The sequence below is a fragment of the Hemitrygon akajei genome, chromosome 15, assembly GCF_048418815.1.
Source record: "Hemitrygon akajei chromosome 15, sHemAka1.3, whole genome shotgun sequence".
In the NCBI taxonomy this organism is placed as follows: Eukaryota; Metazoa; Chordata; class Chondrichthyes; order Myliobatiformes; family Dasyatidae; genus Hemitrygon; species Hemitrygon akajei.
The window spans coordinates 72,704,576-72,729,426 of record NC_133138.1 but is presented as its reverse complement, the minus strand read 5'-3'; the positions used below and the strand labels follow the sequence as shown (position 1 = coordinate 72,729,426).

The following is a 24,851-nucleotide window of genomic DNA, read 5'->3' as shown; positions in this document are numbered from 1 at the left end:
ACCATTCAGGGCCCCAGACAGTCCTTCCAGGTGAGGCGACACTTCACCTGTGAGTCGGCTGGTGTGGTATATTGCGTCCGGTGCTCCCCGGTGTGGCCTTTTATATATTGGCGAGATCCGACGCAGACTGGGAGACCGTTTCGCTGAACACCTACGCTCGGTCTGCCAGAGAAAGCAGGATCTCCCAGTGGCCACACATTTTAATTCGACGTCCCATTCCCATTCTGATATGTCTATCCATGGCCTCCTCTATTGTCAAAATGAATCCAAACTCAGGTTGGAGGAACAACACCTTATATACTGGCTGGGTAGCCTCCAACCTGATGGCATGAACATTGACTTCTCTAACTTTCGTTAATGCCCCTCCTCCCCTTCTTACCCCATCCCTGACATATTTGTTTGCCTGTTCTCCATCTCCCTCTAGTGCCCCCCCCCCTTTCTTTCTCCTGAGGCCTCCCGTCCCATGATCCTTTCCCTTCTCCAACTCTGTATCACTTTCGCCGATCACCTTTCCAGCTCTTAGCTTCATCCCATCCCCTCCGGTTACTCCTATCATTTCGCATTTCCCTCTCCCTCCTCTACTTTCAAATCTCTTACTATCTTTCCTTTCGGTTAGTCCTGACGAAGGGTCTCGGCCCGAAACGTCGACATCGCTTCTCCCTATAAATGCTGCCTAGCCTGCTGTGTTCTACCAGCATTTTGTGTGTGTTCAAGTTAATTTAATTCTTTCTACCATTGCAATAATGTGATTTGGAATTAGAACTGATGACTAATTACATTGGTTGGCTCTCAATTAATCACCAACAAACTGATGGCCTGAGGGATTGCTATGGGGAAAAAAAGTTAAAGTTATAAAATCTATATAAAGACGAATTTGCAACATTAAAAGTAAAATGGGCTTGACATTTAGCTTTCATGGGAGACCTCATTGCATTATGACAATAGCTGGATACTTTAGAAAAGCAGAATGGAAAATTAAGAAGGTGGGCAGCTTAGTTATCTGAGATATCATATGACTTGAATTTAGAATTGGTGAATGATCTTGGCCCAGAAAAACAGGAACCAGATTTGGTATGGATGGAGGAAAATAAAAGTGCTGTACCAATTATATCCCTAAAAACTGCAACCTATTTGGGGAGAGATTAAATCCACGAATAATAAGAGCTTCAGCAAAGGCTAGAAGAGGACCTTTAAAATTCATATTGCTTTGAGAAATTAATTGACAGGGTTTATCTTGGGATAAAGGGTGTCTATATAATTCCAAAGTCAAGAGGAAGTTCTCTTGGAGTGTTGTGCAACTTCTGAATTTTCTAACTGAGCAATGGGTGCTGAGGCATGAAGTTGAATAGAACCATTGAACATTACAGCACAGAAACAGGCCTTTTGGCCCTTCTTGGCTGTGCCGAACCATTTTTCTGCCTAGTCCCACTGACCTGCATTAGACCATATCCCTCCATACCCCTCTCATTCATGTACCTGTCCAAGTTTTTCTTAAATGTTAAAAGAGAGCCCGCATTCACCACTTCAACTGGCAGCTCATTCCACACTCCCACTACTCTCTGTGTGAAGAAGCTCCCCCAATGTTCCCTTTATACTTTTCCCTTTTCACCCTTAACCCATGTCCTCTGGTTTTTTTTCTCCCCTAGCCTCAGTGGAAAAAGCCTGCTTGCATTCACTTTATCTATACCCATCATAATTTTATACACCTCTATCAAATCCCCACTCATTCTTCTACGTTCCAGGGAATAAAGTCCTAACCTATTCAACCTTTCTCTGCAGCTCAGTTTCTCAAGGTCTGGCAACAGCCTTGTAAACTTTCTCTGCACTCTTTCAACCTTATTAATATCCTTCCTGTAATTAGGTGACCAAAACTGCATACAATACTCCAAACTCAGCCTCACCAATGTCTTATACAACCTCACCATAACATTCCAACTCTTATACTCAATACTCTGATTTATAAAGGCCAATGTGCCAAAAGCTCTCTTTCCTACCCTATCTACCTGTGACGCCACTTTTAGGGAATTTTGTATCTGCATTCCCAGATCCCTCTGTTCTACTGCACTCCTCAGTGTCCGACCATTTACCTTGTATGTTCTACCTTGATTTGTCCTTTCAAAGTGCAATACCTCACACTTTTCTGCATTAAACTCCATCTGCCATTTGTCAGCACGTTTTTCCAGCTGGTCCAAATCCCTCTACAAGCTTTGAAAACCTTCCTCACTGTCCACTACACCTCCAATCTTTGTATCATCAGCAAATTTGCTGATCCAATTTACCACGTTATCATCCAGATCGTTGATATAGATGACAAATAACAATGGACCCAGCACTGATCCCTGTGGCACACCACTAGTTACAGGCCTGCACTCAGAGAAGCAATCTTCCACTACCACTCTCTGGCTTCTCCCATTGAGCCAATGTTTAATCCAATTTACTACCTCACCATGTATACCTAGCAAGATTCAATTGCTAACTAACCTCCCATGCGGGACCTTGTCAAGGCCTTACTGAAGTCCATGTAGACAACATCCTCTGCCTTCCCTTCATCCAATTTCCTGGTAACCTCCTCGAAAAACTCTAATAGACTGGTTAAACATGACCTACCATGCGCAAAGCCATGTTGACTCTACCTAATAAGTCCCTGTCTATCCAAATACTTGTAGATCCTATCTCTCAGTACTCCTTCCAATAATTTACCTTCTACTGAAGTCAAATTTACCAGCCTATGATTTCCTGGATTACTTTTAGAGCCTTTTCTAAACAACAGAACAACATGAGCTATCCTCTAATCCTCCGGCACCTCACCCATGGATACTAACATTTTAAATATATCTGCCAAGGCCCCTGCAATTTCAACACTAGTCTCCTTCAAGGTCCTGGGGATTTATCTCTTCTGATTTGCCTCAAGGCAGCAAGCACCTCCTCCTGTTTAATCTGTATAGGTTCCATGACCTCACTACTTGTTTGCCTTATTTCCATAGACTCCTTGCCAGTTTCCTTAGTAAGTACAGATGCAAAAAACCCATTTAAGATCTCGCCCATTTCTTTTGGTTCCATACATAGTTGACCTATCTGATCTTCAAGAGGACAAATTTTATCCCTTACTATCCTTTTGCTCTTAATATACCTGTGGAAGCTCTTAGGATTATCCTTCACCCTGACTGCCAAAGCAACCTCATGTCTTCTTTTAGCCCTCCTGATTTCTTTCTTAAGTATTTTCTTGCACTTTTTATACTCCTCAAACACCTTATTTGCTCCTTGTTGCCTATACCTGTCATACATCTCTCTCTTCTTCTTTATCAGATTTCCAATATCCCTCGAGAACCAAGGTTCCTTATTCTTATTCACTTTGCCTTTAATCCTGACAGGAATATACAAACTCTGCACTCTCAATATTTCTCCTTTGAAGTGCTTCCACTTACCGATCACATTCTTGCCAGAGAACAACCTGTCCCAATCCACGCTTTTTAGATCCTTTCTCATTTCTTCAAATTTAGCCTTTTTCCAGTTTAGTACCTCAACCCGAGGACCAGATCTATCTTTATCCATGACCAAGTTGAAACTATAATGGCGTTATGATCACTAGACCCAAAGTGTTTTTTGTCACTTGTCCTAACTTGTTTCCTAATAGGAGATCTAATATTGCATTCTCTCTAGTTGGTACCTCTATATATAACCATATAACAATTACAGCATGGAAACAGGCCATCTCGGCCCATCTAGTCCGTGCTGAACACTTACTCTCACCTAGTCCCACCTATCTGCACTCAGCCCGTAACCCTCCATTCCTTTCCTGTCCCATGTACCTATCCAATTTTTTTTTTAAATGACAAAATCGAACCTGCCTCTACCACTTCTACTGGAAGCTTGTTCCACACAGCTACCACTCTCTGAGTAAAGAGATTGATTTAGCAAACTTTCCTGAACACAGTTTACAAACTCTAACCCTTCTAGACCTTTAACAGTATGGAAGTCCCAATCAATATGTGGAAAATTAAAATCCCCTACAATCACAACTTTGTTTTCTGCAGTTGTCTGCTATTCCTCTGCAGATTTGCTCCTCCAATTCTCACTGACTATTGGGTTGTCTATAATACAACCCCTTTAATGTGGTCATACCTTTCCTGTTTCTCAGCTCCACCCATATGGCCTCAGTAGACAAGCCCTCTAATCTGTCCTGCCTGAGTACTGCTGTAACATTTTCCCTGTCTAGCAATGCCACCTCCCCACCCCCCCCCCCCCACCCTTCATCCTTCTGCCTCCATCACATCTGAAACATCGGAACCCTGAAACATTAAGCTGCCAGTCCTGCCCCTCCTGTAGCCAAGTTTCACTAATGGCTACAATGTCATAATTCCATGTGTCAATCCACACCCTCAGCTCGTCTGCCTTCCCCACACTACTCCTCGCATTGAAATAGACGCACCTCAGAAGATTATTACCACCACACACAACCCTTCTATTTCTGACTTTGCATGAACTTTTAACATTTATTTTCAGCCTCGCTCCACTATCTGCTCTGGCACTCTGGTTCCCATCCCCCTACAAATCTAGTTTAAATCCTCCCCAACTGCACTAACAAACCTCCCTGCGACTTTGGTCCCCCTGTAGTTCAGGTGTAACCGGTCTCTCTTGTACAGGTCCTACCTGCCCCAGAAAAGGTCCCAATGATCCAAAAATCTGAAACCCTGTCCCCTACACCATTTCCTCAGCCACGTGTTCATCCTCCAGAGCATCCTACACTTAGCCTCACTGGCATGTGGCACAGTAGCAATCCTGAGATTACTACCCTCGAGGTCCTGCTTTTTAACTTCCTACCAAGCTCTCTATACACATTCTTCAGGACCTCCTCACTCGTTCTTCCTACATCATTGGTACCGATGTGTACCATGACATCTGGCTGCTCACCCTCCCATTTCAGAACGCTATGTATGTGATCCGAGAAATCCCTGAACCTGGCACCTGGGAGGCAACAAACCATCTGGGAGTCTCTGTCACGACCACAGAGCCTCCTGTCTGTCCCTCTAACTATCGAGTCCCCTATCACTACCGCTGTCCTCTTCTTCCACCCTCCCTTCTGCACTGCAGAACCAGACTCAGTGCCAGAGATCCGGCTACCGCAGCTTGTCCCAGGTAAGTTACCTCCCCCCATCAACAGTATCCAAATCGGTATACTTGTTGTTGAGAGGACTGGCCACAGGGGAGCCCTGCTCAGCCTGCCCTTTCCCCTTCCCTTGCCTGACAGTAACCCAGTTACCTGTGCCCTGCTCCTTTGGTGTAGCTACTTCCCTGAAACTACTAGCTATAAACTCCTCATTCTCCGGAATGATCCGGTGGTCATCCAGCTCCTGCTCCAGTTCCCTAATGCAGTTTGTTAGGAGCTGCAGCTGGATGCACTTCTTGCAGGTGTCGTTGTCAGGGACACTGGAGGTCTCCCTGACTTCCCACATCCTGCAAGAGGAGTATTCTAACATCCTGCCTGGCATTCTTTCTAAACTTACTAGTTAAAAAAGAAATCGAATGAGAAAAAAAACTTACCAGAACTGACCCTTGCCACTGCCTGTTCACGCCGAAGCCTGTTGAGCCAAAGCCGTCCCACTCTGACTCAGTCCACTCTGACAATGGCCACTTTGCTAGACGAAACTTCTTTTATAGTGTGCTAGCTGACCGGCTGTCTTCAGCTCCTCTGCTCCCAATTGGTTGGTCGTTTAAAAAACTGAAAAATCCCGTGAATCCTCTCCTTCTCAAGCTCTGACGATGGCCGCTTCTAGCTCTCAGTAGTTCAAATTGCAAAATTCTAGTTGTATTCAGATTAGCCTTTAGGGAAAAGGTGATCACTGTGACTTTTGCATGTAGCGATATTGCAAAAGAGGTTGAAGATTTCATTAGATTAAAAGGATTATGCTGTTTATAGGAGTGTAGCAATCTTAAATTTTTACTTTTTTTTAGGAAATACTAATGCAAGGCATAGTAGAAAGGAGAAAATTGGACCAAGTCAAATTAGATAGATAGATAGATAGATACTTTATTCATCCCCATGGGGAAATTCAACTTTTTTCCAATGTCCCATACACTTGTTGTAGCAAAACTAATTACATACAATACTTAACTCAGTAAGAAAATATGATATGCATCTAAATCACTATCTCAAAAAGCATTAATAATAGCTTTTAAAAAGTTCTTAAGTCCTGGCGGTAGAATTGTAAAGCCTAATGGCATTGGGGAGTATTGACCTCTTCATCCTGTCTGAGGAGCATTGCATCGATAGTAACCTGTCGCTGAAACTGCTTCTCTGTCTCTGGATGGTGCTATGTAGAGGATGTTCAGAGTTTTCCATAATTGACCGTAGCCTACTCAGCGCCCTTCGCTCAGCTACCGATGTTAAACTCTCCAGTACTTTGCCCACGACAGAGCCCGCCTTCCTTACCAGCTTATTAAGACGTGAGGCGTCCCTCTTCTTAATGCTTCCTCCCCAACACGCCACCACAAAGAAGAGGGCGCTCTCCACAACTGACCTATAGAACATCTTCAGCATCTCACTACAGACATTGAATGACGCCAACCTTCTAAGGAAGTACAGTCGACTCTGTGCCTTCCTGCACAAGGCATCTGTGTTGGCAGTCCAGTCTAGCTTCTTGTCTAACATTGAGACGCAGGTAGTTTGAGTTGCACCATATCACAAAGTCCTGTATCAGTTTCCTATACTCCTCCTCCTGTCCATTCCTGACACACCCCACTATGGCAGTGTCATCAGCGAACTTCTGCACATGGCAGGACTCCGAGTTATATTGGAAGTCTGATGTGTACAGGGTGAACAGGACCGGAGAGAGTACGGTTCCCTGCAGCGCTCCTGTGCTGCTGACCACCGTGTCAGACCTACAGTCTCCCAACCGCACATACTGAGGTCTATCTGTCAAGTAGTCCACTATCCAATCCACCATGTGAGAGTCTACACATTACTGCTATTAGCAGTAATAATGTTGAGGGTGATTGTGCATGGAGTATATAAAACATGGTTTTCTAGACAAATATCTTAGTGAGCTCATGAGGGAGTAGTTTTGAGATCCAGTATTGTGTAAAGAAGAGGTCAGTTTATGATCGGATAGCTAAAGGTCTTGGGGAAAAATTATATTACAGAACTTTATACATTAAAAAATAAAACCATGAATTGGTTATGATAGCACAGGAAACTTAAGATGTATTGCCATAACCAAACAATGGCTAATTTTTAAGTAATTAATTTACAAGTAATGTATGTTCATTTTTGAGACAAGAAAAGACCAACAGTTAAGGTATTGAATGAAGTCAAAGTTAATATTAGATGAAAGGAGAAGGTTTACAATCTTGCCAAGAAAACAAAGTTAGCTGATTTGGAAAGTTCTATGTCAGCAATGAGGGTCAAGGCATTGATAAGAAAAGGAGAAGTTGTATATGAGAATTACCGGGCAAGAAATATGTTAAAGTATTGCTAATGTGGATCCCTTGCAGACCAAGACGGGAGAAAATTTACTGGGAAGTAACTAAATGGCAGAGAATTTAAAGAAATGTTTGCGTCTGTGTTCAAAGACAATGACATAGAAACTAGCTGGAAGGATTGGCGGATTGGAAGTTTAGAGTGAACAAGGTGCTCAAGAAGTTAGTATGAGTTTTAAAAGAATGCATTGGGAAATGATTAAATTTCTGGGAGCTGCATGCCAGGGTTATGAATGATATGTCCATGGAGCCAATGGATGCATTGCTCATCATTTCCAGAGTTTCTCAAAGGTTTCCCATGTGTTTGGAGATAGTAAATATAATTCTACAGTTTAAGAAGTGGGGAAGGGCAGAACAGGAGAGAAATTGGACCTGAAAACAATTACAGAAAATGTTGTATTTATTATTCAGGAAGACATAGCAGGACAGTAATAGGATGAAGCAAGCTCAAGATGGATTGTGGAAGGTTAATCAAGTGTGACACATCTGCTGAAACTCTTTTTGAGGTTGTAATTGGAAGAGTAGATGAGGGTGCACCAGCTAAGTATACTGTGATCACCAGATTGACTCCTTAGTGCTGGTGAGTTTATTCTATGATGAGATTAAACATATTGGGCCTCTACTCTGGAGTTGAGAGAGATGATCTCACTGAATCACAGAAAATTCTAACAGGACTTGACAGAGTAGATGTGGTGAGATTTCTCCTGGCTAGAATCAGATCAAATAAGGGGTTGGCTGTTCACAACAAGAGATATATATTTTTCCACTGTCTAACAAGGAAATCCTTTCCATTAATTAAGCTATTTGCTAATCAAAATACTAGTCTGCAGATTGAATTTAATCCCCTTCAAGTTCTATGTGTATTCTTTGGTTCAACATATCCATATTATTTTCCCTGCCCTTTTGGAAATTCTAAAGCCTTCATTTCGTAATCTCTTTTCCTGTGCAAAATGTTGAATTTTCATCAATTAATGTCCCAGGAGACTTGCCTTTCTTATTCAGTGACTCCATGTAACTGGTTGACTATTAACTACCTTTTGAACTGACCAAGTAAGCCATTTATTTCAAGGGGAATAATGAAAAATAAATGAGAAGGTTCCTAGGCATCATGCGAATAGTTGAAATGCATTGATCAAACCTGGACTCCAGAATCCGAATCAGATTTAATATCACCAGTAGATGTGAGATATGTTAACTTTATGGCAGCAGTATAATGTTATGCATGATAAATAAATATAGAGAAAAAAACAGAGTTACATTGTGTGTATATATATTTAACTTAAATAGTTAAAATAGTGCAAAATAACAGAAGTAAAAGTAGTAGTGAGGTAGTGTTCATGGGTTCGGTCCCCATTTAGAAATCAGATGGCAGAGGGGAAGAAGCTGTTCCTGAATCGCTGAGTGTGTGCTTTCAGGCTTCTGTACCTCCTTCCCAATGGTAACAGTGTGAAGAGGGCGTGTCCTGGGTGGTGGGGATCCTAAATGATGGATGCCGCCTTCCTAAGGCACTGCTCCTTGAAGATGTATTGGATATTACAGACCCATGATAAGAGCTGATTAAGTTTGTAAGTTTCTGTAACTTATTTTGACCTTTTCCAGTAGCCTCCCCCCACCCCCCCAAACAGGCAGTGAATCATCCAGTGAGAATGCGCTTCAAGGTACATTTGAAGAAGTTTTCGAGTGTTTTAGTTGACAAACCAAATCTCCTGAAACTCCTAAGGTTGTTGCTGCAACACCACTCAACTAACTGGTGTATCTCACTCCTGTATGTTCTTTCATCACCACCTGAGATTCTACCAACAATGATTGTATCACAGGCAAATTTATAGATGCTGTTTGAGCTATGCCTAGCCATACAGTCATGGGCATAGAGAGAGTAGAGCAGTGCCAGTGTTAATTGGCAGTGAGATGGAGATGTTATTTCCAATCTGCACATTGTGATCTTCTGATTAGGAAGTGGTTAAATGATGTAGATATAGTGGCTCAAGTCAAGTAATTCCTGCTGAGGATCCAAAATGGAATACCTGATTCTTTGCATTTTGTTCCACTTGGGCACTATATGGCCATGTATTACCCATGGAAATACATCTTCCTACTCCTGAGCATAGCACTCTTGTAGAGATACTGCTGTCTTTCAATTTGAAGGCCAGCAGTGTCTCAGATTCATCTGCTTTGTAATCTAAATAAGGATGTGGGGAAGATGCAGGTCACAGTAGCAGCTAAAATTTGGAAATTAGATGTCAAGTGAGTTAATGTTCTTAGTTATTTTTCGTTTTTAAAAACTGTGAGATTTGATTCTATTTACCAGTATATTTTTTGAGTTGTCTCTTTGCAGGGTTAGCTTGTTTTAAATCTGTTCACAAAGAGATAAAGGATATCTCTATTTTAATTTCTGTGAAATGGTTCACCAATATTAACGTATGGAGATGAAAGTACTGGATTTTCCCCATTCTGATGTTAAACAGAGCTTGGTATTTCTTTATAACCTGCAGGATTTTGTCTTCTAGGTGGCGAGTTTCACTGCACAGAAGATCACAGGTATTCTGTCCTTGCAGCACCTCCTAACAGTCCCACAGGCTTGTCCTCTCATCAACATCCTCTTACAGCACCAAAGTCTCCTGAAGTTGCAAATGAGTCAGCGGTTACCATCCAACAGCATGGACACCCAACTTCTACAACCCAATGTACTGTACCACATAGCACTGTATCCTCCTCCAATTCAAATAGGAAAACGCCTGTGGCATCTGGTATCCCACAAGTTCTGCCTCATGTTCACAAGACCTCTGCAGTTTCCCTGACTAATAATCTGTCTCCAGATGTGTCCTTGATTTCAAAAAACTCTGTTGCTGCTTCTACAGGTGTGCTTGTGACCCCAGTGCCTCCAAGTGCTAACTCTCATATTCCAAACAATGGGTTATTCCCAAAGACTACAGCAGCTGCCCCTATTTGCACCAGCCATTATAATGGAGCTTGCCCAGTAACAACGACACCAAATCCAGCTGCTTCAAGCAGTGGAATCTGCAGGTTAGTATTTTTTTTACAAACGTTGCTTCTTAAGTAATATGATTAGAGATTTTATAGTAAGATTGGATGTTGCAATTTGGACTGAAGGGCTGTTTAGAATATAAATACAAAACACCAAATGTCAGAAAAGAAACTGTAGATTCCAGAAACCTGGAACAAAAAACATAGGATACTGGAAATACTCAACAGGTTAGGCAGCATCTGTAGGCAGAGAAAGAAACTTCAACTCAATTTCTCTTTCTGCAGAGGCTGTCTGACTTTCTGAGTGTTTCTTGCATTTTCTGTTTATGTGAAGGTCTTGCCTCTTCCGATTTAAAAAAAAAAGAACACAATAGAGAAAGTTTTTAATTTCCTTCCAGCCTTGTTGAAACTGCTAATTACTTGAGGTTCTCTTTTAAATACTTGGATTAAATATCTTCCGCTACAAATTGTACAACTCGTGAAAGAGTTTAGCCTTCTCCAGAGATAGGAGTCTTGAGTGAGTGGATTACCTGTGATTAAACCAGCCAGGGTTGGGCATGATTAAACACCATGCTCATTATGGACCTTGCCCCAATAATACTAGTTACAGTTTCCCAATTTATTAGAGATTTTTCTTTACAATGCCTACAATGACTTTTGTAATTATTATTTCAGTTCTGTGATTTAATTTGATTTGTGTTAATGTACGGAAGGGGAAAGGTAATCATGTGGAGAGCAAGGTTTTGAATTTGCCTAAAGTATATGTCAAAAAATTTGATCCTCAATGCAAACAAAATCAAAACCTTGTTTTACTGCTGCTCACTTCACAATTTGGTCTGGCCTGTATTGGTCTGGTCCCTCTTTCTTTGAGAAGCTCCCTGCTGTAGCTTCTCATCAGCTGCGTGTTCTCGTAAACCCTTCTCTGAAAACATTTTTTTACTCATTGTACCTTCCAGTGCAGAGCTGTGCAGTATAGGGTACTCCATAATTAGTGAACAAAATTGTTTTAATTGCATATGTGAGCGAATAACTTATTGTTGCCCTCATGATTCTAAAAATAACGTCATGGATTTGATGATAGTGAGCATCTTAATAGGCTTCTTTGGATGTCCTGCACAAATTGACTAGACAAAGTGAATACCATTGATGGGTGGAAGTCATGGTTGCCATGAGTTGTCTGGTCAGATTGGTTAGAGGGGTTTTGTGCTTTTTGTTGTTTGTTTTCTTTTTGTTTTTTGTTGCTAATGGCAGTGCTATGGGAGATGTCCAGCAAGTTGGGCTTTGTATGTCTGTTTGTAGGGGGATTGATTGGATTTCTGCTCAAGAAAGAATTTGAGGGCCCTCCTAGCCTCCTGATGTGGGATGGAAATATGGAGGGATGGTACATCCATGGTGAGATAATCTGATTGGGGCAGGGGTATCGGAAACTGTCCAAGTAGTGCAGGACACCTGAAGTATCACCGGTGTAAGTCTGAAGAAACTATACCAGAGGAAAAAGATAGTAGAAAGAATCAAGTTCAGTGGAGCAACAGTTGAATGTTTAACAGAAACCATTCTTAACTGATAATTTTAAAATTGATTTTGCATAATTCCCTCTCTAACGATTTAAATCTGCCTACTCTGAATCAGGAGCACTAAATTTTCTGATGCAAGGTGGTTCTAGTTAATTGGTCTTCAGTGACAATGCAAAAAAATTAAATACAGTTTTTGTTAAATCCAGTATTAGTTAAGCCCGTTATTTTGATTTATTGCAAGGTTGCAAAATGTCATTTTGATTAAAAAAAATGTCGCATGCTGGAAGGGGGGAGTGAAGTTATTTGAAACAGTGAAACTTAAAGGTGAAAATGTCTACAAATGTGCAGGAAAAAATTGTACCTGGAATTAACAGCGGAGCATAAAATGGAAATTATAAAATATAGGAGCAGAATTCGGCCTTTCTGCCCTTTGAGTCTGCTTCGCAATTACATCGTGGCTGATTGATTAACCTTCTCAACACCATTCTCCTGCTTTCTTCCTGTAATCTTGGATATCCTCACAAATCAAGAACCTATGAACCTCTGCTTTAAGTATACCCAGTGACTCGATTTCTGTCTGTGGCAATTGTCTCCACAGATTAACCACCCTCTAGCTAAAGATATTTCTCCTCATCCTATTCCAGCTAGACTTACCCACTATAGGAATTATACTGAATTCAACCAGTCTCTTATTTGCCATTCTCCTAAACTGTTCAAGTCCTTCTGCAAACATGGCCACAAAGCCATCAATTCCATCATCCAGATCATTAAAATATAACAAGGAATGTAGCGGACGCAAGACCGACCCTTACAGAATATTAATAATCACGATTAGCAACCAGAAAAGGCCTCTTCTATTTCCACTCTTTGTCTCCTTCTGGTCAGCCAATATTCTGTCCTTTCTCATATCTCTTTTGTAACACCATGGACCCTTATCTTGCTTAGCAGCCTCACGTGTGGTACCTCGTCGAAGGAGTTCCTGAAAATCCAAGTCAACAACATCCACTGACTGTCCTTTGTCTACTACCCTGCCTTTGTGTTTTCAAAGAATTGCACCAGCTTTGTCAGACAAAATTCTGAATATCAGTCTGATATCCACTCTTGCCTCTCTTTTACTGTTAATATATTTGAAATAAACTTTTGCTATCCTCTTTTATATTTTTGGCTAGATTACCTTCATATTTCATCTTTTCTCATGATATTTTCAATTGGTTTTCCGTTGGTTTTTAAAAGCTTCCCAGTTCTCTAGCTTCCCACAAATTTTTGCTACGTCATCTGCCCTCTCTTGCTTTGATGTTGCCTTGCAGCCATGATTGCCTCGTACGCTCTGTAGAGCACTTCTACTTCGGAATGAACCTATCCTGCATCTTCTGAATAGCTCGCAGAAGCTTCAGCCATTGTTGCTCTGCCATCATCCCTGCTAGTGCCCCCTTCCAATCAACTTTGTGCTGGTCCTTTCTCGTTCGCTTTCTCCACTGTAATATCGATAACATTGGATTTTGGCTTCTCCCTCTCAAGCTGCAGTGTGAATTTCATACTAGGATCACTGGCTCCTAAGGGCTCCTTTACCTTGAGCTTCCTAATCAAATCTGCGTCATTATATAACACCCAATCCCGAATTGCCTTTTCCTTAGTGGGCTCAACCACAGATTGCTCTAAAAAGCTGTCTTATAGGCATTCCACAAATTCCTCTTGAGATCCAGCACCAACCTGATTTTCTCTGATAAGGAGTGACCTTTATGGAGTGTGCTGGGAGAGTTCAAAGGTAATATTTAATTTTCAAAAATTTTTGGTTGCCTCTTTCCAGGGACCAGTCATGCAAAAGTCGTTTGTGCACAAATGAAACCGCCTATAGTCCTACACGAATGCACAATGCAGATGAAAGTCTGGAAGAAGATGATAGCTGCTCAGAGCACAGCTCATGTACATCTCATTCTGCCAATCAAAAAGAAGGAAAATACTGTGATTGTTGCTATTGTGAATTCTTTGGTCACGGACCGGTGAGTGCAACCTCAGTAGAGAGTTAACATTTGGTTGTAGGGAAGCTGTTGGAAGGAATTCTGAGGGAGAAGATCTACCATCGCTTGGATAATCAATGACCAATCAGAAATAGCATGGTTTTGTGAGTGTGCTGTCAAGTCTGACAAATCCTTTAGAATCTTCAAAGAAGTAACTAAGGGGATAGATGAAGTGAATGTTGTCTTCATGGACTTTAGTTTAACAAAATCCTGCATGACAGGCAGATCTGAAAGATTAGATCACAAATTCAGGGGAGCTTCAGGGGTAGGTTCAAAATTGACTTGATGAAGAGGGTGATGGTTGAAAGTTGATTCTCTGACTGGATTCTGTGACTAGTAGGATATCCCAGAGGCCAGTGTTGGGGCCTCTTTTATAAAATATTTATGTAAATGATTTGGATATAAATCTACATGATGAGATTAGCAAGCTTGCTGATGACACTAAATTAGAAGGTCTTGATGATAGTAAAGCAGGTTACAATGAATTGCAAAAAGATCTTGATCAGTAATGAGCCGAGGAATGATAAATAGATTTCAACTTAGATGAATATGAAGTGATGCATTTTGAACATTCATACCAGAGTAGTACCTAGGCAATAAATGTCAGAACCCTGATGGGTATTGTAGAACAGGGAGACCTTCGAGCTCACTGAAGAAGGCTGTACAAGTAGCTAGGATATCAAGTTTAGGAGTAGGGATATTATGTTTCAGTTAAACAAGTCATTGGTGAGGCTGTACTTGGAGTAATGTGTACAGTTTTGGTCACCCTATTATATAAAAAAAATTATGAAGCAAGAGAAGGTGCAGAAGAGACTTACAAGGATGGTGTCTGGAGTGGAGGAGTTGAGTTACATAGAGCAGTTGCCCACGCTGGAACTTTATTCCATGGAGCATAAGAGAATGAGGAGCAACCTCATAGAAGTTATAAAAGCATGAGGATTATGAATAAAGTGGATGGTCGTCGTCTTTTCCTCAGGGTTGGGGGAGTTTAATCCTGGAAGATACAGCTACACAATAAGAGGGGATATATTTAAAAGAAACCTAACAGGTAACTTCTTTAAGCAGAGGGTAGTGAGTATCTGGAGCAAGCTACCACACAAAGTGGTCAAGGCAGGCAACTTTTAAGAGATATTCAGATTGGTACATGAAAGGGGAAGGGCTTGGAGGATTATGGGCTGAATGGGAGTAGCAGGGAGGATCGTGTGGTTGGCATGTTCCATTGGAGAAAGAGGGCTTGTTTCCATGCTGTATTACTCTGACCTTGTGGTGAAAGGAGATTGGCTACGGAATTTGCCTGCAGAACTCAAAGGCAATTTATGAAGTTTGAAGGATTTTAAATGACCCAAAATTGTCAAGGCCAAATATGATTGTTGCATCCTCCCTTTCATTTGGATAAATTGGTTCACAAGATTGAATCTTGCAATAGCTGTTTTGCTAAAAATTCAATAAAATTCAAGAAATATTCTTGATTGCTCTACCACTCTCATCATTTTCGTAATGTTTTCAATTATTTGTCAAAACAGTTTTTCGCCAACCCCTCATTCTAAATCTGATTGTAGTGATGGTCTGATGAGGCCAAACTACTGAATTGCTTTTCAAAAAATGATGTCTTGGAATCATGACTGCATTTCTAATTTTTATACTCTGTGTGGCATGCACCATTCATATGTGCCAACAGTTAAGGCTGAAGCTGTCAAAATTATACACTTGAAGAGTAATATATAATGTAAATATTGAAGAATATAAAGGTTCAGTGTAACACTGACATTCATAGTCTCAAAAATTAGGAATACATATCAAAAAGACAATTTAGCATTGGTGTAAAGCACTATCAGTTTCTTGACATATAGGCAAATAGGTGCATTTATAATTCTATTCAAGCCTCCTGCAGCTCCTACAAGTAGGAACTACACTGAAATCCGGGAGAAGCTGAGAACACGGCTGACAAAGCGCAAAGAAGAGCTCCCACAAAAAGCAAGCAATGGGTCAATCCGGGAACCACCTGTGGATGAGAGGAATGTTGAAGATCTGTTAAACTACATCAACAGCTCAGAGCAGAAACCAGCCAACAGCACCAAGGCAGCTAAAAGAGCACGGCACAAGCAGAAAAAAGTACGTTTTATAACTATGTAAGAGGAGCTTAAGGAAGGGACAGTTAGTTTCAGATGCCAAGAATAATTTGGTTTGTTTGTTCTTTGGAGCTCTTTGATAAGAGCACTTGGATGATGAGGCTGTGTCAGCTTCATCACTAACTTGAGCTAGATAGACTGAAGCACATTAAACTACAGTACTGTGCCAAAGTCTTAGGTACTTCTATATAGCCAAGGTGCCCAAGACTTTTGCACAGCCCTTTATTTTAATTTATGCATTGTACTGTACTGCTGCAAAAAAAAGCAAATTTCATGACGTATGTGAGTGATGATAAATCTGATTCTGACATGGTTCTCTATTGTGGATTGCAAGTGGGAAGGGGGTAAGGACAGGGGAGTCATGGTTGAGCAAAGGAGAAGGGAGTGGGAAGCACCAAAGAGACATTCTGTAATGACAAATAAGCCAATTGTTTTGAATCAAATGACCTTGCTTGGTGTCTTAGGGCTGGGTGTGTCTGCACCCATGCAACTTCCCACCCCGACGCTCCTTCTCTGCTACCTGTCCCACAGTGCTCCACCCTTGCCATTCCCAAGATTCTTTGCTCCCAAAAGATTTACAAAGCCTCTCTCTGTTCCATGTTGACAAATACAATTCTATGCAAAAGTCTTGGGCACCCTAGCTATAGACATGTGCTTAATACCCTTGCACAGTACTGTACATTCTGTCAATACTTGAGACTTGGCACTACTTGAAAACTGCAGCCTGGATTTGATTCAGGAAATCCCTTGGATATGAAAAAACTGATACTTCCTGTCTGTCTTGATTGATTTGTCGTCAGGACTTAGTAGGTTGAGCCAGCATTAATACTGCTGAATATAGCCCTTCTGTCTGTCTTAAGGATGGTTAATTCAGTTGTCATTTTTAAACAAAACACCAAAATTTTCTCCATTTTAAGACTTAATTGACTATGGAAGTATCAGGACCATACTGTAACAGCAGTAATGTACAATAGATTAAACTTTTGCTTTATTTCATGTTTGGTTGTACTGTGAACCAAGTTGCTTTTTATTCTGTGTAAATTGAGATTAAACTCATTTATATCAATTCTCATGATAAATGGTGATGTTTTAATTTTAGCAGATGGTAATTTGATCCCTGAAGTTATTCTCTTGGTTAAATATTTTCCAAACCAATTTAAATATTTTTTCCAAATAAAGTTATCCTTGCCCATTTCATAGTCCTCAGTAACTGATATTAGTCTGCAAACTCTGCTTCAAATCTAAATCTTTTGCTTGCATATATTTCCATGTTACTTTTTCCTTCCTGTGAAAATAAATAGCCCTGACTATCTCTATCTTTTGTACTTGGGTACATCAGTCTCTTATCGCCATGCTTTCCATGCTCCCAAACCCTTACCACAATTCTTCTTTAACGTTTTCTTCACTCCAACATCTGGCAATCCTACTTCAGTTATCCAAGTATTACCCTGGAATCTTCTCCAGATCTTCTCTAGCTCCCTTGCCTTAAAAGCCAGAGTCTTTGACCAAGCTTTTGTTTGACCCTTCATTCATCTTCAATATTTATTTTTAAATCATCTCTAAAAAGTCTTGCTTTTTCTCTATTATTACCACACCAGGGTCCAATAATTCAGAAGGATAAAATTATTAATATTACATTATCACAAATGTATTGTCTGTGGAAATTTCAGCCTGAAATGGTGTCTAAATTTCTGAGATACAGCACCCATTTAATTTTACTGCTCTGTTTCTGTACTGTAGCAGGAGAAAGCTCGTTCTGAGTTATTCGATCAAAGGCTTGAGAGACCATGCCCTTCTTCAATGCGTATTCAAGACTTGGAGAAAGTTTCTGTGATAAATCAACACTTACAAGAGGGCATAGAAGAGAAGGTATTGATATTCAACCAGCATGTTCAGGATAATATAGAGGAGAAAGTTTCAAAGCTGAACCAGCACTTACAGGATGATATAGAAGAAAAACTTAATCAGCGAGAGCTGTGGCACCAAGTGGAGTTGCAGCGTGTAAGTAGCATCTTAACCAGCAGGTTGGAACAGCTTAAAGATAGGATTAGAGATTCCATCAAAGCAAACTTTAATATAAGTGATTTGCCCAGAGATGATTTTTCAGAGTTACCACCTATTGGGAAGGGCTTCCTGATAGACAGTAATTCCACCATGGACAAGGAAGAGGCAAAAATAATAGACCATCAGAAACTCAATTTGAACTTGTCCTTGACAACAATGCCAGGGATTGTGCAGAACCATTTGTTGACTGGAAATAAGCACACAGTTATCGCAGATCAAGATAACAGTGGTTCTAATATGCTTGTACTTGAAAATTCATTAGGAAAGAAATCAACAGGCAACACTCCATTATCTTCAAAGGTTGAAAACACTTCAGCATCTGAACTAGAAGGTGACGTTGCAGTGGTGGTGCATAAATCTTCATCAGAGCAGAAAGTGATAGATCAAGTATCAAAAAGTGGAAAGCAGCCAAGGCAATCTAAGCAACAGGTTTCAGAGGTGACCAAGAGTAAATCTGTGCTTTCAAGAAAAGAACAAGAGCAACCTCCAATTCCAAAAGTACAGGGTTCCAAGCAGTCCACTGCCAAACATAAGGCAAACCAGTATCATGATGGCAAGTCAGCAGATGCTGTGAAGACAATGATTGCCAAATGTGAAGAGCCCCGACAAGGCAAAGTGAAGGGAGTCTGTGTTCTTAGCAACTCTGAAGCTGGTGAGGTCAGGAAATGCAACACTAAAAACTCAAACACCGAAAAGCTGGAAGGCCCTGAACTTAAGGGAGTTAAAGAAGAGCAGCAGGCATTATCTGAAATGTCTCAGTCAAAGGGAAAGAACAGGAAAGGCAAAAAGAAGAAACATGACAAGACCAACAATTCTGTTGGTAAGTTTTAATCGGTATATATTTTATTTCCTATTGAGCCCCTGAAAGATTTTTGTGTCTGACCAAGCAATTAGACTGTTAGAGAAGTTCTTTAAGCAGACAGGGCTTGGTTTTTGTCACTTGTCTGAAGTGATGGAATGTAATGGCCCTTCCATTTTATCATTTAGATTGGGTAAAGGCAATAATTTTTGTTTGAAGTAGTGAACAATAATAGGGCATTTTGAACCTGTAATAGGAACAAATGGAAAGACTGGAATCTATCCTGTGCATGAAGAATGTAATAATGCATGCAGTCATTATATTGAAGCTAGATTATGCCCTTGAAATCATTCTCATTTGCAGATAACCTATATTGCAGTATTAATATGGTGAGAACTATTGTTTGCAAAACTTAGTTTGCCAGTGAAACTATGTATGGGTTGGTTACGGTTGTTAGGCTTGTTACGGTGCTCCTCAGTTGTACCAGTTTTTGGTCTCAACCAAAAATTTGAATGTAAAGGGCTAAAGAGATACACCTTGATTTTAGAATTGGAAATGTAGGATTCATTAAAGTGGAGCCTCTGGGTCTCCTATTTTTTAACTTTTAGAAACATTCCTTTAGTAGTGGACATGTATTCCTGCATTAGTGGAAAGAACATTTATATATTTTTTAAATAACTACTTGCCAAACTGAGAGGTCATGGAGTTGAGAGAAAAATTGATTGTTTCTGTTACTTTGATGTTGTTGGAACTTAAGAGTTGCTTTCACTTATGTGACAAACGTGACCCTGACATAATTAGCATTTATTTCATCTACCTTATTCCCTGTCAAGACAAACTTTTACTTCTTGTCGCTAAGTGTGTGTATGTGTATGTGTGTATCTTCACTGTTGAAAGTAAGTTTATTATTCAAGTACGTATGTCACATTGTACAACTCTCAGATTCACTTTCTTGCAGGCATACTCAATAAATCCAACAAGCTTAATAGAATCAATGAAAGGACTGCATCAGCTGGGTGTGCAGCCAGTGTGCAAAAGACAATAAACTGTGCAAATGGAAAAGTAAATAAATAAATAAGCGATAAATATCAAGAACATTTGATGAAAAGTCCTTGGAAGTGGGGCCATAGGTTGTGGTAACATTTCAGTGATGGGGCAAGTGAAGTTGAGTGAAATTAATCCCCTTTGTTCAAGAGCCTGATGGCTGTGGGGTAGCATCTTCCTGAACCTGGTTCAAGAACCTGATCCTGAACCTGGTGATGAGTCCTGAGGCTTCTATATCTTTTTGCCTCTGTGCCCTTTGTTCCTTGCCTTTTCTGATTACACCCCAATAAAATGCTTTGGATGAATAGCATTCCAGCAGATGCGATCTATCCCTGGAAGCAGAGGGAAGTAAGGGAGCAGGAGATCGTTGGGACCTGACAGAGATTTTTCCCTCTTGGTCATCCTCTGAGATAGAGAATGGCTAATGATGTTTCATTAAATAAGATTTTAAAAAGGAGTAAATAAAAAGGTTTCCTGACGCAATATGTGGATAAGCCTACAAGAGGAGAGGCTGTACTTGATCTGGTATTGGGAAATGAACCTGGTCAGGTATCAGGCCTCTACACGGGAGAGCATTTTGGAGATAGTGATATAAGAACATAAGAGATAGGAGCAGGAGTAGGCCAATCGGCCCCTCAAGCCTGCTCCGCCATTCAACAAGATCATGGCTGATCCAATCTTAACTCTAGTTTTCACCGAATCCCACAAGGCAACAGTGCCAACCAACAGGGCACCATGCCGCCCATTTTATTTTATTATTCATCCCGCCCAAACCCATGTGATCACCCGGGGAAAAAAAAACGAGTTGCCAATTGAGGAGAAAAAATCTGGAAAATTCCTCTCCGACCCATCCAGGCTATCGAAAACTGGTCCAGGAGATCACATGGCTGATCTAAACCTAGCCTCATGTCCACTTATCGGCTCGCTCACCGTATCCCCTAATGCCATTTTTATCCAGGAAAATGTCTATCTCCGTTTTGAATTTATTGAGTGTAGTAGCTTCCACAGCTCTCTGGGGCAGTAAATTCCACAGCCCCACTACCCTCTGAGTGAAGAAATTTCTCCGCATCTCAGTCCTGGAACGGCATCCCCTTATTTTAAGATTATGCCCCCAGTCCTAGCTTCACCCATCATTGGGAACATTCTCCCCACATCCACCCGATCAAGCCCCTTCACAATCTTATATGTTTCAATAAGATCGCCTCTCATTCTTTGGAACTCCAATGAGTAGAGTCCCAATCTACTCAACCTCTCATCATACATCAACCCACCCATCCCCGGAATTAACCTAGTGAACCTTCTCTGCACTGCCTCGAGAGCCAGTATGTCCTTTCTTAAATATGGACACCAGAACTGCACGCAGTACTCCAGGTGTGGTCTCACCAATACCTGGTACAACTGCAGTAAGACCTCCCTGTTCTTATACTCCATCCCCCTAGCAATAAAAGCCAGCATTCCATTGGCCTTCTTGACCACCTGCTGCACTTGCATACTAACTTTTTGTGTTTCCTGCACCAGGACCCCCAGATCCCTTTGCACAGAAGCACTTTCCAGTTTCTCTCCATTTAGATAATAACTTGCTCTATTATTTTTCCTGCCAAAGTGCAAGACCTCACACTTGTCAGTATTATATTTCATCTGCCAAATGTCTGCCCAATCTCTCAGCCTATCTATGTCCCCCTGCAGGGTTTCAATGTCCTCCGCACTCATTACACTCCCTCCCATCTTTGTGTCATCAGCAAACTTCGATACGTTGCACTTAGTCCCTTTCTCCAAATCATTAATATAGATTGTAAAGAGTTGGGGTCCTAACACTGACCCCTTAATTTCCTGGGCTATCTCTACTCCCTTTCTTGAATAAGGGAACAACATCTTTAACCCTCCAAGCCTCTGGAACCTCTCCTGACCCCATTGATGATGCAAAGATCATTGCCAGAGGATCGGCAATCTCCTCCCTCGCCTCCCACGGTAGCCTGAGGTATATCTCGACTGGTCCCTGTGACATCCAACTTGATGTTTTCCAAAAGCTCCAGCACATCCACTTTCTTAATGTCTATATGCTCAAGCTTTTCAGTCTGCTGTAAGTCATCACAACAATCACCAAGGCCTTTTTCCATAGTGAATATTGAAGCAAAGTATTCATTAAGTACCTCCACTATCTCCTTAATTCTATCTTAATTCTATCTCCTTTACCATAGCATTGGAGAGGGATAGGAACAGACAATTTAGGAAAGCGTTTAATTGGAGTAAGGGGAAATATGAAGCTTCCAAGTATGAACTTGGAAGCATAAATTGGGAACAGATATTCTCAGGGAAATGTACGGTAGAAATGTGGCAAATGTTCAGTGGATATTTGCGTGAGTACTGCATAGGTATGTTCCAATGAGACGGGAATGATGGTAGGGTACAGGAACCATGGTGTACAAACGCTGTTGAAAATCTAGTTAAGAAGAAAAGAAAAGCTTATGAAAAGTTCAAAAAACTAGGTAATGATAGAGATCTAGAAAATTATAAGGCTAGCAGGAGGGACCTTAAGAATGAAATTAGGAGAGCCAGAAGGGGCCATGAGAAGGTCTCAGCAAGCAGGAATAAGGAAAACCCCAAAGCATTCTACAAGTATGTGAAGAGCAAGAGGGTAAGATGTGAAAGAATAGAATCAATCAAGTGTGACAGTGCAAAAGTGTGTCTGGAACCGGAGGAGATAGTGGAGGTACTTAATGAATACTTTGCTTCAATATTCACTATGGAAAAAGGCCTTGGTGATTGTTGGGATGACTTACAGCAGACTGAAAAGCTTGAGCATATAGACATTAAGAAAGTGGATGTGCTGGAGCTTTTGGAAAGCATCAAGTTGGATGTCACAAGGACCAGTCGAGATATACCTCAGGCTACCGTGGGAGGCGAGGGAGGAGATTGCCGATCCTCTGGCAATGATCTTTGCATCATCAATGGGGTCAGGAGAGGTTCCAGAGGCTTGGAGGGTTAAAGATGATGTTCCCTTATTCAAGAAAGGGAGTAGAGATAGCCCAGGAAATTATAGACCAGTGAGTCTTACTTTAGTGGTTGTAAGTTGATGGAGAAGATCCTGAGAGGCAGGATTTATGTACATTTGGAGAGGTATAATATGATTAGGAGTAGTCAGCATGGCTTTATCAAGGGCAGTTCGTGCCTTATGAGCCTGATTGAATTTTTTGAAGATGTGACTAAACACATTGATGAAGGTAGAGCAGTAGATGTAGATGGATTTCAGCAAGGCATTTGATAAGGTACCCCATGCAAGACTTAGTGAGAAAGTTAGAAGGCATGGGATCCTAGGGGACATTGCTTACAGAAGTCAAAGGGTTGTTGTAGACAGGTCATATTCTTCATGGAGGTCAGTTACTCAGGGATCTGTTCTGGGACCCTTTCTGTTCGTGATTTTTATAAATGAGCTGGATGAGGAAGTGGAGGGATGGGTTAGTAAGTTTGCTGATGACACAAGGTTGGCTGTGTTGTGGATAGTGTGGAGGGCTGTAAGAGGTTACAGCTGGACATCGATAGGATGCAAAAATGGGCTGAGAAGTGGCAGATGGAGTTCAACCCAGATAAATTGTGAGGTGGTTCATTTTGGTAGGTCAAATATGATGGCAGAATATAGTATTAATGGCAAGATTCTTGGCAGTGTGGAGGATCAGAGGGATCATGAGGTCTGTGTCCATAGGACACTCAAATCTGCTGCGCAGGTTGACTGTGTGGTTAAGAAGGCATACGGCACATTGGCTTTCATTAACCGTGGGATTGAGTTTGACAGCTGAGAGGTAATGTTACAGCTGTATAGGACCCTGTTCAGACCCCACTTGGAGTACTATGCTGAGTTCTGGTCACCTCACTACAAAAAGGATGTGGTAACTATAGAAAGTGTACAGAGGAGATTTAAAAGGATGTAGCCTGGATTAGGGAGCATACCTTACGAGAATAGGTTGAGTGAACTTGGCTTTTCTCCTCGGAGCGACGGAGGATGAGAGGTGACCTGATAGAGGTGTATAAGATGATGAGAGGCATTGATCGTGTAGATAGAGGCTTTTTCCCAGGGCTGAAATGGCTAATGCGAGAGAGCACAGTTTTGAGGTACAGAGGGGATGTCGGGTAAGTTTACGCAGAGAGTGGTGAGTGCATGGAATGGGCTGCTGGCGACTGTGGTGGAGGTGCAGAAAATAGGGTCTTTTAAAAGATTCCTGGATTGGTACATGGAGCTTAGAAAAACAGAGGACTGTGGGTAACCCTGTGAATCACTGGCTTCTTCAGCGCCTGTGATATGACTTCTAGGATCGTTGACATTTGATTGCAGAGTGTCTTCGACCTGAACTCAAACTGCTGCCCAGACTCTTCATTTACTACCCCTCCACGATCCTTACCCTTATACCCTAACCAGACCTCTCTCTTTTGACCCAAAATATCCCTACAAACCTAAAACAAACAGCTAAGTCTGAGCTAAGACATCACCGAGATATCACAGCTTGACGTCATTTTGACTGGTAGTTAACGTTTAGAGTATCCTGCACTAGAACTTACAAGACTTTTTGCACCTCTGATTTCTGAATTAATTCCCCATTTAGAAAATACTCTACAGTTTTATTCCTTCTTCCAAAACACGTGGCCATACACTTCCCTACACTGTATTCCATCTGCCACTTTGTCCTTTTTCCTAATCTGACTAAGTCATTCTGCAGACTCCCTGCTTCCTCAACACCATTTTTGCATCATCCACAAACTTCTGAAAATCCAAGTAAACAGCATCCACTGATTCGTCCTTTTCCATCCTGTCTGTTATTTCCTCAATAAA

The 24,851-nt window shown here is 41.2% G+C and overlaps 1 protein-coding gene across 9 annotated transcripts in view; it reads left to right on the top strand.

Annotated features, from left to right (window-relative positions):
* Positions 1-24,851, top strand: part of fam193b (family with sequence similarity 193 member B) — a 100,203-nt gene that overhangs the window by 61,048 nt on the left and 14,304 nt on the right. For 8 of the 9 annotated variants that reach the window (XM_073067742.1, XM_073067741.1, XM_073067739.1 and 5 more), the window contains 4 exons: positions 9,984-10,500; positions 13,783-13,975; positions 15,875-16,105; positions 17,863-19,006. In XM_073067742.1, the coding sequence (XP_072923843.1) occupies positions 9,984-10,500; positions 13,783-13,975; positions 15,875-16,105; positions 17,863-19,006 (2,085 nt within the window). The remainder of the gene's footprint in view (positions 1-9,983; positions 10,501-13,782; positions 13,976-15,874; positions 16,106-17,862; positions 19,007-24,851) is intronic. The other variant, XM_073067740.1, reaches the window with a different exon arrangement.